Consider the following 14,857-nt stretch of genomic DNA (forward strand, 5'->3'; position numbering starts at 1 on the left):
TTAAGATGGGTAGCAGCATCATCAGAACTAACACCAGAAAATTGCTCTCGCATAACAAGATTTAGTAAAGCAGGTTTAATTTCAAAGAATTCTGCTGTAGTAGCGGGTGGAGCAATAGGTGTGCATAAGAAATCATTATTATTTGTGGTTGTGAAGTCACACAACTTAGTATTTTCAGGGTTGGCCATTTTAGCAACAGTAAATAAAGCAAACTAGATAAAGTAAATGCAAGTAACTAATTTTTTTGTGTTTTTGATATAGCAAACAAGATAGCAAATAAAGTAAAACTAGCAACTAATTTTTTTGTATTTTGATTTAGTGCAGCAAACAAAGTAGTAAATAAAACTAAGCAAGACAAAAACAAAGTAAAGAGATTGGGAAGTGGAGACTCCCCTCGCAGCGTGTCTTGATCTCCCCGGCAACGGCGCCAGAAAAAGAGCTTGATGGCGTGTAACTCACACGTTCGTTGGGAACCCCAAGAGGAAGGTATGATGCGCACAGCAGCAAGTTTTCCCTCAGAAAGAAACCAAGGTTTATCGAACCAGGAGGAGCCAAGAAGCACGTTGAAGGTTGATGGCGGCGGGATGTAGTGCGGCGCAACACCAGGGATTCCGGCGCCAACGTGGAACCTGCACAACACAACCAAAGTACTTTGCCCCAACGAAACAGTGAGGTTGTCAATTGTGGTGACCCTGCATACCACTGCATGTTGTAGTATGCCAGTCGTTGATATAACATTCGCGAAGTACCATTCCGCAAATATTACATCCCTCAGAGTAGTACAACAGAACATAGCAAGGTCCATAACTCATTCACATATTATTACAATCATCATACACAAGTCGTCTCGGAGCTCCTCTTGGGTCCTAAGAGGATAACTCCTGGGTTCGAGGCGAACCCAACTTAACTTACAATACCATTGTCTCATTAAACTAAACATGGATTTATTCGAGCAGCTATATAGTAAGAGTTCGCGCTGCTCGGCGACTACTACGCCTCTTGATATCTTTAGGCTTGTTCTCCTCCGGAAGCCTCCCCGGATCCGTAGACTATGATGTAGTCTACGCCTTCAACACCTCCTGAGAGGTCTGGTTCCTCGTAGCCGATGATCTCGGCTCCATCATTGCTGTCGTAGTCCTCCTCCTCCAGACGGTTCAGACAATCTAAGCATGGGGTTTAAGAGTGGTATGAGTACGAGCGTACTCAACAAGTTCATTATAGATAAGAGGTGTTTAATGCACTAGCTACGATATTAGACCAGAAAGTCTAATACCAATGCAAGTTTTGATAAACATTTCTTCAAGAGATTGCTTTTATTTCAAAGAGCTATGTCCGTCAGCCTTCACCGGTTTACTAGAACTTCATGGAGCTCCTTTCCGGCCGCGTTCGCAGTTCCTCAATCCCGAACAGGAGTGACAGTCACGCTTCTTTACACTCTGCAGAGGTGTGTTGCTTTACCCATAAGAGATCTTAACCTTGGTGCCAACCGGGCAGCTTTCCCGTCCACACTTCCTTAGGTGTGAGGCCCGGTATAAGGTCTAGCCAATCATGTTCCTCCGCTACCTCGAACACCCACCCTTTGTTGCATACCCCGACCCTGGGTCCTCGTCGGTCCTCTTATACCACTTAAGGATGGACCCCGACCACGACAACAGTTTGGGATCGAACCAAACTCCTTCGCCGGTAGCTGCAACCCATCATAGACCGCAATACCGTGGGGACTTTAGGCTTCCCCAGCCCACCGCTTGCACTTCGAGCGACAAGTGTCTACGGACTATGCCGTGGGGACTTAAGGCTTCCCCAACCCACCGCTTGCCCTGACAGATACAAGTGTCTACGGTAAAGCGCATCCGTTGATGAACGAGAGGTGGAAACACTTTTGACTATTCCGTCCCACTCCGGATCTTATGGTTAACACGGATGTTACGGCACAAGAATCACTGGCGACATCTGTTGTTTAATCCTAGATGGATATAAGCCCGTGCAATGGAACCTCCACCATATCAACACAATCCATGGTTCCATTGCCCACCACATAGTCATATTCATAGTTATGAAAGTAGTGGTTTTGATTTTTATGCAATAGTGATAACCATAATACTTTGCAAGTAATTTGATAGAAATACTCAAATGACATGAGCAAGTGATGAACTTGCCTGAACACTGCAAAGTTCTGCAGTTGGAAGGTATGGACTGACCCTTGTCCTCTTGTTCTGAAAAATAGCATCATTGTCCGATAAGGGCAATGGTTAAAGAAGCAATTATGCATGGTTCCATTTTTAGGGTTTGTTCCCCCCCTTCCGATGTCGTTGTTATTTTATGAGAGGTTAATACTAAGAATGATTTGGGGATCCATGATTTAAAGTAAAATCCAACCTTGAAATGTTGTCAAGGTGTTTTTAGAATCCAAATGAATTTATGGACTTATTTTCATTATTGAAAATAACATATGTGATTTGAATGATTATTAATTCATCCAATTTGAACTTATTCTAGTTTATCTCCAAAAAAATCCATTTCATATTTTATTATGATAGAGATTTTTATACTGAGTGGTTTTCATATTTTTAATTATTTTTTTGGAGCTTTTAAACATTTAGTATGAATTTTCAAAGTTTCAGTATTTATAGAATTTGTGAAATACCAAATTTGCCCCTGGGCCCACCTGTCAGTGGAGCCCAGTGGGTTGGGTTAGACCAGCTCGGGTCCAACCGACCCGAGCGGTCGCTCACTCCCTCGCCACGCGCCGCTCGACTAACCCTAATCCTCTCCCGTGCTCTGGCGACCCGTGGTCGCCGCCGCCGTCGCCGAATTAATCCGGCCTACTCCGGCCACCGCCGGCGGTGAGATGGGTATCAATCGAACCGCCGTTCGACGGCGCTTCGATTTATCCGCGTCGATCTGCTTTTCCCCGCCGCCGCCGCTCTTCCTCAACGCCCCGGTGACATGGCCGCGGGCGAATCGCCGCGCTCTCGTCGTTGCCGACGAGCTTGACGCCTTGGCGTGGCCGCGTGCCCCGCCGTGGTGCTGCTGGGGTCCCTGCGCCCCGACGACAGCCTGGCTTGGCCATGGCCTGGCGCCGTCGTTCGCCCGACGCGTGCCGCCGTGGCCGCCATGGCTGCGCTGTTCTCCTCGACTCCGGGTAAGTGCGCCTCCTTTCCTGACTCCCCTCCTGTGCCTGACCTTCTTCCACCTCTAGACCTGCTGCTATGGTGTGCTTGCCTACGCAAGCACTGCTGTGTTCTTCTGCAGCGCCATGTTTGCCTGCTCCTGTTATGCTATGCTGCTGCGCTATGCATGTGCTACTGCGCAAGATTGCTAAGCTATATGTCTGTGAAAGCTTGCTTTACTAGCTAGAGTTCTTCCCTGTGCCTCTGCTCTTGGTTCTATGCTTGCCTGACATCAAATGTGTTCATATATACTACTCTGGCTTGATTGCAGTGTGCAACTCTTGCAAATTTGCAAGAACCAGTGCACCTGGGTGCTCTTCAGTGTGCTATAATTCATGGACATGCTCCATTGAGCATGCTTTTGGTCTAGACAATACCCTCTCTTGATGATAAGTTACTGCATACAATTATTTGTCATATTTTTGATTGTCTGCTATGCCATTGTTCCTGTTCTGTGGCCATTTAATTTATATGGTTAAAGTGTTGATGCTAGGCTTGGTTCTAGCATGCTTGATCAAGTCCTGATGATCTTATGATCATCAGTTGCTTGGTGAATGGCTGCTGTTTCATTCTGGGTTCTAGCTGATGCTCTCCTGATGTCAGTGTAACACAGTGGCTTGTGTTTGTACTCCTTGGTGTTTGCTCAAGCCCCTGCTACTATCTGCAATGATCCATTGGATCATCTGCATGGCCTGGTGCATAGCTTACTTCTCTGTTTCATTTATCTGTGTAGCTTTGATTCATTAAGTAGATAAATGATGTGAACTGCTCTGCAGTAATGATCATATGAACGAATTTAGTTAAGCTAGAGGGATGCCAATCATATATTGGGGACCCTAGCTTCATTTGAACCCTTCTGGTAATGATATATGTGCTGGCTTGATGGTTTGATTGCTTAAGTGGTAGAGGTTGCCTCAACAGCCATTCTTGACTGTTCAGGAAGCTCCCACATCTTGTTGGCTTGCTGTGATTACTAGATGCTTACTGGTTGATCCAGATTTGGACTTCCAGTGGCTCTTTGCTGTTGACAAACTTAAATAGACACATATTGTCTATCAGTCTGATGGAATCAATAGCTATAGGTGTTGAGTATGTGGCCAGGCTAGCTGTGTCTTCATCTGCTGCTGGATTTCTTCAGTTATGCATTAATTTACATGGCTGTTGTTCCCTTTAGATGCTTAACCAGTGGCCTCTCTACTCTTGCTTGCACCATATGGCTTAGTAGCCAGATGATGACACAAACAGGGTTCTCACACCCTTTTGCTTCTGTGTGTTTGATGCACATGCTTATTTATGAACAAAACCATCTGGTTTGTTCATGTTGAGTTGTATACCTCACTCCAGCTCCTAGATTTTGATGTTGGTGTAGAGGTTTTTCTTCAGTGTTGATCTGATGGTTGAGTTGCTTGCCCTGCTCCTCCTGGCTAGCTGATGCTTGATCTATTCCATGATTTGTTGCTCAGCAGCAAGCAGTTCTTGGTGGAACTGTCTCTGGTGGGTTTTGGCTAGCTATGTGTTCTTCCTGTTCTTGAGTTCTTGCCCTGGGAGATTCTGCCGATGATCAGCTAGGGTTTGCTGGTGGAAAAGCTTTTATACCACCCAGTACCCTGCTTCATTGGTCGACAGCACAACCATGTCACTTAGGTGACTCTCCCCTGGTCTGTGTGTGTTGTGAGACATGCAGCTATCCCTGTGAGCTGCCTGTGTGCTTCATAGGTTGGGACTTGGTCCTTTGGCTTGACACCCCGGCAGTGTTTGAGTTATCCTCTCAATTTGATCATATTTGCTAACCTGCCAAGTGGTTTTACCACTTGGCATAATCCCTATTTTCTTGTCTTTGTTGTCTTACTATGCAGGTTTAAGGAAATGATCAAGAAGTTCAATCAAGTGATGTCCAAGAAAATCATGAAGATTTTCTTATCTAGTTTAGCCATTTACAATGTCTTTGTAATTATCATTTTCTATTTTCTATTTATTCAATTCTTGTAATGTGTTGTAATATTTTATATTTCAATTCCTGGATATTGTAAAGACAATGTATCTTGTGTGATTATTAATAAAGCTCAAAGTTTCCTTAATGAGCTTTACTAAATAAATGTAATGTTTATATTCTTAATTATTAATATTTGTTTAATGAATTACCTCAATTTTGAATTATGAGATATTCATATGATGTTTAAATTTGAAATTCAAATTCAACCTTGGTTTGAATTCAACCATGTCATATCATTTGGAATTCAATCAAGCAACTCTCCTCTCTCTTCTCAAAACCCTAAACTAGTGAAGTGAGAAGCAAGTTTATCGCACTCTCGAAACCCTAACCCTGTAAGGTGTCGAGAGAGAAACTTGTCCCCCTTCGATGCAGTTTTTGTTTAAAAGCGCGAAATTTCCCCAGAATTTACTATGCAATGCACATCCCTTTCTAAAATCTACCCCTCGATCGTCTCTAAACCTGGGACATTACATCAATCTCACCGGCTTGCTGTAACAAAGGACTAACCGTATTGTGTGGAAGATGATTGTTTGCAGAAAATAGTAGAACAGTATTGCAGTAGATTGTATTTCAGTATAGAGAATTGGACCGGGGTCCACAGTTCACTAGAGGTGTCTCTCCCATAAGATAAACAGCATGTTGGGTGAACAAATTACAGTTGGGCAATTGACAAATAAAGAGGGCATGACCATGCACATACATATTATGATGAGTATAGTGAGATTTAATTGGGCATTACGACAAAGTACATAGACCGCCATCCAGCATGCATCTATGCCTAAAAAGTCCACCTTCAGGTTATCATCCGAACCCCCTCCAGTATTAAGTTGCTAACAACAGACAATTGCATTAAGTATTGCGCGTAATGTAATCAGTAACTACATCCTTGAACATAGCACCAATGTTTTATCCCTAGTGGCAACAGCACATCCACAACCTTAGAACTTTCTGTCACTGTTCCAGATATCAATGGAGGCATGAACCCACTATCGAGCATAAATACTCCATCTTGGAGTCACAAGCATCTACTTGGCCAGAGCATCTACTAGTAACGGAGAGCATGCAAGATCATAAACAACACATAGACATAACTTTGATAATCAACATAACAAGTATTCTCTATTCATCGGATCCCAACAAACGCAACATATAGAATTACAGATAGATGATCTTGATCATGTTAGGCAGCTCACAAGATCCGACAATGATAGCACAATGGGGAGAAGACAACCATCTAGCTACTGCTATGGACCCATAGTCCAGGGGTAGACTACTCACTCATCACTCCGGAGGCGACCATGGCGGCGTAGAGTCCTCGGGAGCTGACTCCCCTCTCCGGCAGGGGGCCGGTGGCGATCTCCGGCCACCCCCGAGATGGGATCGGCGGCGGCGGCGTCTCTGGAAGGTTTTCCGTATCGTGGCTCTCGGTACTGGGGGTTTCGCAACGGAGGCTTTAAGTAGGCGGAAGGGCAGGTCAGGAGGCGGCACGAGGGCCCCACACCACAGGGCCGCGCGGCCAAGGGGGGGCCGCGCCGCCCTAGGGTGTGGCCACCTCGTGGCCCCACTTCGTCTCCTCTTCGGTCTTCTGAAAGCTTCGTGGCAAAATAGGACCCTGGGCGTTGATTTCGTCCAATTCCGAGAATATTTCGTTACTAGGATTTCTGAAACCAAAAACAGCAGAAAAAGAATCGGCACTTCGGCATCTTGTTAATAGGTTAGTTCCAGAAAATGCACGAATATGACATAAAGTGTGCATAAAACATGTAGATAACATCAATAATGTGGCATGGAACATAAGAAATTATCGATACGTTGGAGACGTATCAGTTGCCCAACAAGATTGAAAGATAAAACACCACATACTTCCTCATGAGCTATAAAACATTGACACAAATAAGAGGTAATAACTTTTGAATTGCTTAAAGGTAGCACACGAAGTATTTACTTGGAATGATAGAAAATACCATGTAGTAGGTAGGTATGGTGGACACAAATGGCATAGTTTTTGGCTCAAGGTTTTGGATGCACGAGAAGTATTCCCTCTCAATACAAGGCTTAGGCTAGCAAGGTTGTTTGAAGCAAACACAAGTATGAACCGGTACAGCAAAACTTACATAAGAACATATTGCAAGCATTATAAGACTCTACACTGTCTTCCTTGTCGTTCAAACACTTTTACCAGAAAATATCTAGACTTTAGAGAGACCAATCATGCAAACCAAATTTCAACAAGCTCTATGGTAGTTCTTCATTAATAGGTGCAAAGTACATGATGCAAGAGCTTAAACATGATCAATTGAGCAAAACAATTGCCAAGTATCAAATTATTCAAGACAATATACCAATTACCACATGCAGCATTTTCTGTTTCCAACCATATAACAATTAACGAAGCAGTTTCAACCTTCGCCATGAACATTAAGAGTAAAGCTAAGAACACATGTGTTCATATGCAATAGCGGAGCTTGTCTCTCTCCCACTCAAAGAATGCTAGGATCCGATTTTATTCAAGCAAAAACAAAAATAAAAACATAAAGACGCTCCAAGTAAATCACATAAGATGTGACGGAATAAAAATATAGTTTCACTAGAGGTGACCTGATAAGTTGTCGATGAAGAAGGGGATGCCTTGAGCATCCCCAAGCTTAGACGCTTGAGTCTTCTTGAAATATGCAGGAATGAACCACGGGGGCATCCCCAAGCTTAGACTTTTCACTCTTCTTGATCATATTGTATCATCCTCCTCTCTTGACCCTTGAAAACTTCCTCCACATCAAACTCAAAACAAACTCATTAGAGGGTTAGTGCATAATCAAAAATTCACATGTTCAGAGGTGACACAATCATTCTTAACACTTCTGGACATTGCACAAAGCTACTGAAAGTTAATGGAACAAAGAAATCCATCAAACATAGCAAAACATGCAATGTGAAATAAAAGGCAGAATCTGTCAAAACAGAACAGTCCGTAAAGAAGAATTTTCTGGGGCACTTAACTTGCTCAGATGAAAATTCTCAAATTGAATGAAAGTTGCGTACATATCTGAGGATCACGCACGTAAATTGGCAGATTTTTATGAGTTACCTACAGAGAATACTACTCAAATTCGTGACAGCAAGAAATCTGTTTCTGCGCAGTAATCCAAATCTAGTATCAACCTTACTATCAAAACTTTACTTGGCACAGCAATGCAATAAAATAAAGATAGGGAGATGTTGCTACAGTATTAACAACTTCCAAGACAGAACAAAACAGTAGCAAAATAAAAACATGGGTTATCTCCCAAGAAGTGCTTTCTTTATAGCCATTAAGATGGGCTCAGTAATTTTAATGATGCACTCGCAAGAAATAAGAGTTGAAGAAAAAGAGAGCATCAAAAAGAAAATTCAAAACAAATTTAAGCCTAACCCACTTCATGTGAAAAGGAATCTTGTAAATAAACAAATTCATGAAGAACAAAGTGACAAGCATAGGAAGGCAACACAAGCGCAACTTCAAGATTCTCAACATAAAGAGGGGAAACTTAATATTATTAAGATGCATATAACCATGTTTCCCTCTCTCATAATAACTTTCAGTAGCATCATAAACAAACTCAACAATATAACTATCACATAAAGCATTCTTATCACGAGCTACATGCATAAAATTATTACTCTCCACATAAGCATAGTCATTACTATTAATTGTAGTGGGAGCAAATTCAATAAAATAGCTATCATTATTATTCTCATCACCATAATCATCATATATAGGAGGCATATTGTCATCATAATTAATTTTATCCTCAATAGTAGGTGGACTGAAAATATTATAGTCATCATTGTAATCATCATAAATGGGAGGCAAAGTATCATCAAAGAAAATTTTCTCCTCCATTCTTGGGGGACTAAAAATATCACAACCAGCTTCCCCAAGCTTAAATTCTTCCATAGAATTATCAACAATGGTGTTCATACTAATAACATTGCTACTAGCATGCAAATAAGGTTCCATAGGTTTTTTAATTTTTGCATCACACAATTTATGTCTTAACTCAGGAAATAGATTAAAAATCTCACTGTTGTTTTCCATTATGCCTAACTAGTGAAAAATAAAAACAAGAAACAAAAAGATACAATTGCAGGATCTAAATGAAATAGCTTCGAGCACTCACACACCGGAAACAGTGCTAGGAAATAGCTTAGTAGTCGGAGGATGTGAATACCTTTTACCTTACCTCCCCGGCAACGGCGTCAGAAAATAGGTTGCTGTCTACTGCTGGCTTCTTTTCTTGTAGACAGTGTTGGGCCTCCAAGAGCAGAGGTTTGTAGAACAGCAGCAAGTTTCCCTTAAGTGAATCACCCAAGGTTTATCGAACTCAAGGAGGTAGAGGACAAAGATATCCCTCTCAAGCAACCCTGCAATCACGATACAAGAAGTCTCTTGTGTCCCCAACACACCTAATACACTTGTCAGATGTATAGGTGCACTAGTTCGGCGAAGAGATAGTGAAATACAAGTAATATGGATGAATATGAGTGGTAATAGCAATCTGAAATAAATATGGCAGCAAGTAAACATGTAGCAGAACAGTAAATAAACGGTGTTTCGATGTTAGGAAACAAGGCCTAGGGATCCTACTTTCACTAGTGGACACTCTCAACATTGATCACATAACTGAAACTACTCTACACTCTCTTGTTGGATAACAAACACCATTCATTGTGTAGGCCTACAAGAGCTCCCTCAAGCCGGAGTTAACAAGCTCCACAACATCCGGAGTTCATATTTAAGTAACCTTTAGAGTGCATGATAGACCATTGCAATTTAGACCGAGTACTAACATAGCATGCACACCGTCACCGTCAGGCTATGAAAGGGGGAATAGATCACATCAATACTATCATAGTAATAGTTAACTTCATAATCTACAAGAGATCACAATCATAGCTTATACCAAGTACTACATGATGCACACACTGTCAACATTACATCATGGAGGAGGAATAGACTACTTTAATAACATCACTAGAGTAGCACATAGATGATATTCAACTAGATGACAAAGAGAGAGATGAACCACATAGCTATGGTAGAGCCCTCAGCCTCGGGGGAGAAATACTCCCTCCTCATCATGGGAGACAGCGATGGCGATGAAGATGACGGTGGCGTCGATGAAGATGACTCCGGGGGCAATTCAACGTCCCGACAGGGTGCCGGAATAGAGACTTTTGTCCCCCGAATTGGAGTTTCGCGATGGCGGTGGCTCTGGAAGATTTTCTGGAGTTTCGTCAATCCGTGTCGAAGTTTTAGGTCACGACGGGTCTTATAGGCGAAGAGGCGGAGTCGAAGGGGCCCTGGGGGACCCACACACTAGGGGGCGCCCCCCCTTGGCCGCGCCTCCTTGTGGGGTGGGGCCCCTGGCTCTCCTCTGGCCCCTCTTCGGTGCTCTGGAAGCATCCGGGGAAAATAAGATATTGGGCGTTGATTTCATCCGATTCCGAGAATATTTCCTTTGTAGGATTTCTGAAACCAAAAACAGCACAAAACGGGAACTGGCTCTTCGGCATCTCGTTAATAGGTTAGTTCCGGAAAACGCATAAAATCATCATAAAGTGTGAGCAAAACATGTAGGTATTGTCATAAAACAAGCATGGAACATCAGAAATTATAGATACGTTGGAGACGTATCAGGCCTAGGGATCATACTTTCACTAGTGGACACTCTCAACAATGATCACATAATTAAATAAAGCTCTTCACTTGTGCTACTTTCTCACACTCTCTTGTTGGATAACAAACACCATTCATTGTGTAGGGCTACAAAAGCACACCTCAAGCCGGAGTAAACAAGCTCCACAACATCCGGAGTTCATATTTAAGTAACCTCTAGAGTGCATAATAGACCGTTGCAATTTAGACCGAGTACTAACATAGCATACACACTGTCAACAATAGCTATGAAAGGGGGAATAGATCGCATCAATACTATCAAAGTAATAGTTAACTTCATAATCTACGCCAAGTACTACATGATGCACACACTGTCAACATTACATCATGGAGGAGGAATAGACTACTTTAGTAACATCACTAGAGTAGCTCATAGATTAATAGTGATACAAAGCTCATGATCACATAAAGATCACACCATGGGAGAGAGAGATGAACCACATAGCTACCGGTAGAGCCCTCAGCCTCGGGGGAGAACTACTCCCTCCTCATCATAGGAGACAGCAACGGCGATGAAGATGGCGGTGGAGTCGATGGAGATGACTCCGGGGGCAATTACCCGTCCCGGCGGCGTGCCGGAACAGAGACTTCTGTCCCCCGAAACGAAGTTTCGCGATGGCGGCGGCGTCCCTGGAGTCTTTCTGGAGTTTCGTCAATTGGTATCGAAGTTTTAGGTCACGAGGGGTTAAATAGGCGAAGAGGCGGCGTCGGAAGGGCACCAGGGCGCCCTCCCCATAGGCCGGCGCAGCCAGGGGTCCACCCGCGCGGCCTTATGGTCTGAGGGCCCCGGGCCTCCTCTCGGGCTCCCCTTCGGTGTTCTGGTTCGTCTCGGTGAATTAAGATATTTGGCTTTCGTTTCGTTGAATTCCGAGAATATTGCCCGAACAGCCTTTCTGGAACCAAAAACAGCAGAAAACAGGAACTGGCACTTCGGCATCTTGTTAATAGGTTAGTTCCGTAAAATGAATGAAATCATTATAAAGTGTGAGCAAAACATGTAGGTATTGTCATAAAACTAGCATGGAACATCAGAAATTATAGATACGTTTGAGACGTATCACCGCGCGACGAGGAGAGGCGCACGTCGCGGCGCTCTCGCTCCAGGGCTTCGAACCATCGCTATTCGGGCTCTGCGGAGTCCAAGGACCGATGCCGCAGCCGATCGTGTCATGGGGCGGGATGCGATAACCGTGTTTCCCGTAAGCACCACCGACGTGAAGATGAGCACGACGAGGATCATCGCTGGCCTCACCGGGGCTTGTCACGCCGCGCTGCCTCGTGCCCCCTCCGCGCCAAGACCTTCTCGGCCACTGGAGGCCATCGACACGATGGGAGGACGGGTCGCTCCTCTGGACGCAACACCGATCGCCCTGCTGGACGACACGGAGATCACCATCGCCACCACGTCGTGCAGCAACCCGAACCGCAGACCAAACTGGCTTCGGTCATCATTCGCGGGGCAACCTGTATGGATTGGGTCACGGCGATCAAGGAGTTCCCGCGGACGCACACCTGTGGATCCTTGAGGCTGGCCTCGCCGCCTCCCATGAACTTCGAAGAACCGTGCATGTAACTCCGCTTCCTCTTGACGCACCACCTGCGCCACCTCTCTCTCCCGTCGAAGTTCCGGAGTCGTGGGAGGACATTTTGGATGTTGAGGTCCTCCTCCCCGAGCATGGCAACGTCGCGAGCAAGGACTCCGCTCCTTCCGTCGTTGGCAAACTCTTCGTGCAGCCGATGGAGCCGCTTCTTCCATGCCCTACACCGGTGCCGAAGCTGCCAAGGAAGCCTGAGGTGCAGGCCGTCTCCGAGACTCGCCGTTGCGCATGGTTGGGTAACAAGCTGAAGATGCATGCCTTGGACAAGGCGGTGCAGGTCCTAAACTCCAAGATGGGCGTGGCTGCGGAGGGTGTGCCCTTGCTGGAGGCGCGGAAGGCCTGTATCAATAAGTTCAGCACGCAGCTCGCGAACACGACGATTGACGCCTTCTCCAAGCTTTCCAAGCTCAACATTCGCAACATGGCAGAAGCTGATGACTCCCTTATCGCCATGGGAGGCCCCGGAGGGTGTGAGCCTGTTGCACAGGACGTGTCCGCCTAGCTTCTTTGTCGTTCCTCGTTTGTGCGGTTTCGCCTTTGTTGTACAAGTGTCTGTGATCGCTCTTGCTACTTGTCTGCTGTCTCGCTTGTGGGTGTGTCTTCAAACTATCAGCTGTTTGTCTTCCGTCATCATGATTGGGCCAGACCTCTCCATTGCGGACTGGAATACTCGTGGGCTGAACGAACAAGGCCATAAAGACACCGTCCATGCTTTTCTTGCTGACACCTCATGTCACATCGCATGCATTCAAGAAACCAAGCTGGATCAGCTAGACCAACAAACTACCTCTTATATTGGTGGTTTTCGGCTTCGCTCCATCACGCATCGCCTGGCTCTCGGCACCAGGGGTGGCATCCTTTAATGATGAGCATGTGGACATCTCCAACATCCATATGGGCACCCATCTGATTTCGGCAAATGTCTCTGTTCGTGCCTGTGGTACTTCGTTCAAGCTGACCGCGGTATATGGTCCCTCCGATCATGCCGAGAAGGAAGCCTTCCTTATAGAGGACATCGCCTCCAAGCCCGCGGACGACTCCATGTGGCTCATCGTCGGGGATTTTAATCTCATTTATCGGGCGGAAGACAAGAAAAACGACAACCTGGACTTCGGGCTAATGAGTCTTTTTAGAAGGACACTCACCAACTGCCAGCTCAAGGAGTTGAAACTACAAAATAGGAAGTACACTTGGAGCAATGAGAGAGAGACTCCTACTCTTGTGAGGTTAGATCGGGCCTTCTGTAAAGCTGCATGGGACCTGGGGTTCGAACATCACGTGCTGCATGCCCTATCCTTCTCCCTCTCAGACCATTGCCCGCTTCTTCTCTCCAACCAGAGTGGCCCTCGTAAGCCTCCGGTCTTTCGCTTCGAGTCCTTCTGGCCCAAGATGCCAGGATTCACGGAAGTTTTCCAAAAAGCCTGGTCCACGCCATCCTCACACTCTCAGTCGGTTCATGTCATCAACCACAAGCTGAAGTCCATGACGCTTAGGCTCAGAGCTTGGAGTAAGGGGCTCTTCTCCGACTACAAGCAGCAGCTCCTTACGGCCCTCGATGCCATTCTTCAATTGGATATTGAATCTCGCTCGCTCTCTCAAGAGGAAAGATGGCTCCGCGCCAGTCTAAAACGTCGGGTCAAAGGTCTCGCTGCTCTGGAAAGATCTCGCAAGCGTCAAGCTTCTAGAATCCGCTACCTCCGCGAAGGCGATGCTAATACCAAATTCTTCCATCTTCGAGTCAATGCCAGAAAGCGCAAGAATCACATCCTCAGGCTCAGGCATAACTCGGGCTGGGTCGTGACGCATGAAGATAAGGGCAACTTGATTTTCGATCACTTCTCCCAAACTCTCGGACGGCCTCCTTGATGTCTACGGGAGCTTCTATTCTTGTAGACAGTGTTGGGCCTCCAAGAGCAGAGGTTTGTAGAACAGCAGCAAGTTTCCCTTAAGTGGATCACCCAAGGTTTATCGATCTCAGGGAGGAAGAGGTCAAAGATATCCCTCTCATGCAACCCTGCAACCACAAAGCAAGAAGTCTCTTGTGTCCCCAACACACCTAATAGGTGCACTAGTTCGGCGAAGAGATAGTGAAATACAGGTGGTATGAATAAATATGAGCAGTAGTAACGGTGCCAGAAAAGTGCTTGCTGGCGTGTAGTTGATGGTGGTAATATTGCGGGCAGTACAGATACAGTAAAACAGTAAACAAGCAGCGATAGCAGTATTTAGGAAACAAGGCCTAGGGATCATACTTTCACTAGTGGACACTCTCAACATCGATCACATAACAGAATAAATAGATAGATGCTAGACTCTACACTCTCTTGTTGGATGATGAACACCACTAATTGCGTAGGGCTACAAGAACCCTCAATGCCGG

General features: G+C 45.2%; 1 protein-coding gene across 1 annotated transcript; it reads left to right on the top strand.

The window, feature by feature from the left end:
• The first annotated feature begins 13,371 nt into the window (after positions 1-13,371).
• LOC139833895 (uncharacterized) lies at positions 13,372-14,343 on the top strand. Its single transcript, XM_071824267.1, has one exon. It carries the CDS (start codon positions 13,372-13,374, stop codon positions 14,341-14,343), a length of 972 nt encoding a protein of 323 aa, XP_071680368.1.
• The last annotated feature ends 514 nt before the right edge of the window (positions 14,344-14,857 follow it).

This window comes from Lolium perenne, chromosome 7 (genome assembly GCF_019359855.2).
Source record: "Lolium perenne isolate Kyuss_39 chromosome 7, Kyuss_2.0, whole genome shotgun sequence".
NCBI lineage: Eukaryota > Viridiplantae > Streptophyta > Magnoliopsida > Poales > Poaceae > Lolium > Lolium perenne.

Excerpts from the sequence above, each read along its gene's own strand:
- LOC139833895 (XM_071824267.1), top strand. The coding sequence starts at position 13,372 with ATGGGCACCCATCTGATTTCGGCAAATGTCTCTGTTCGTGCCTGTGGT.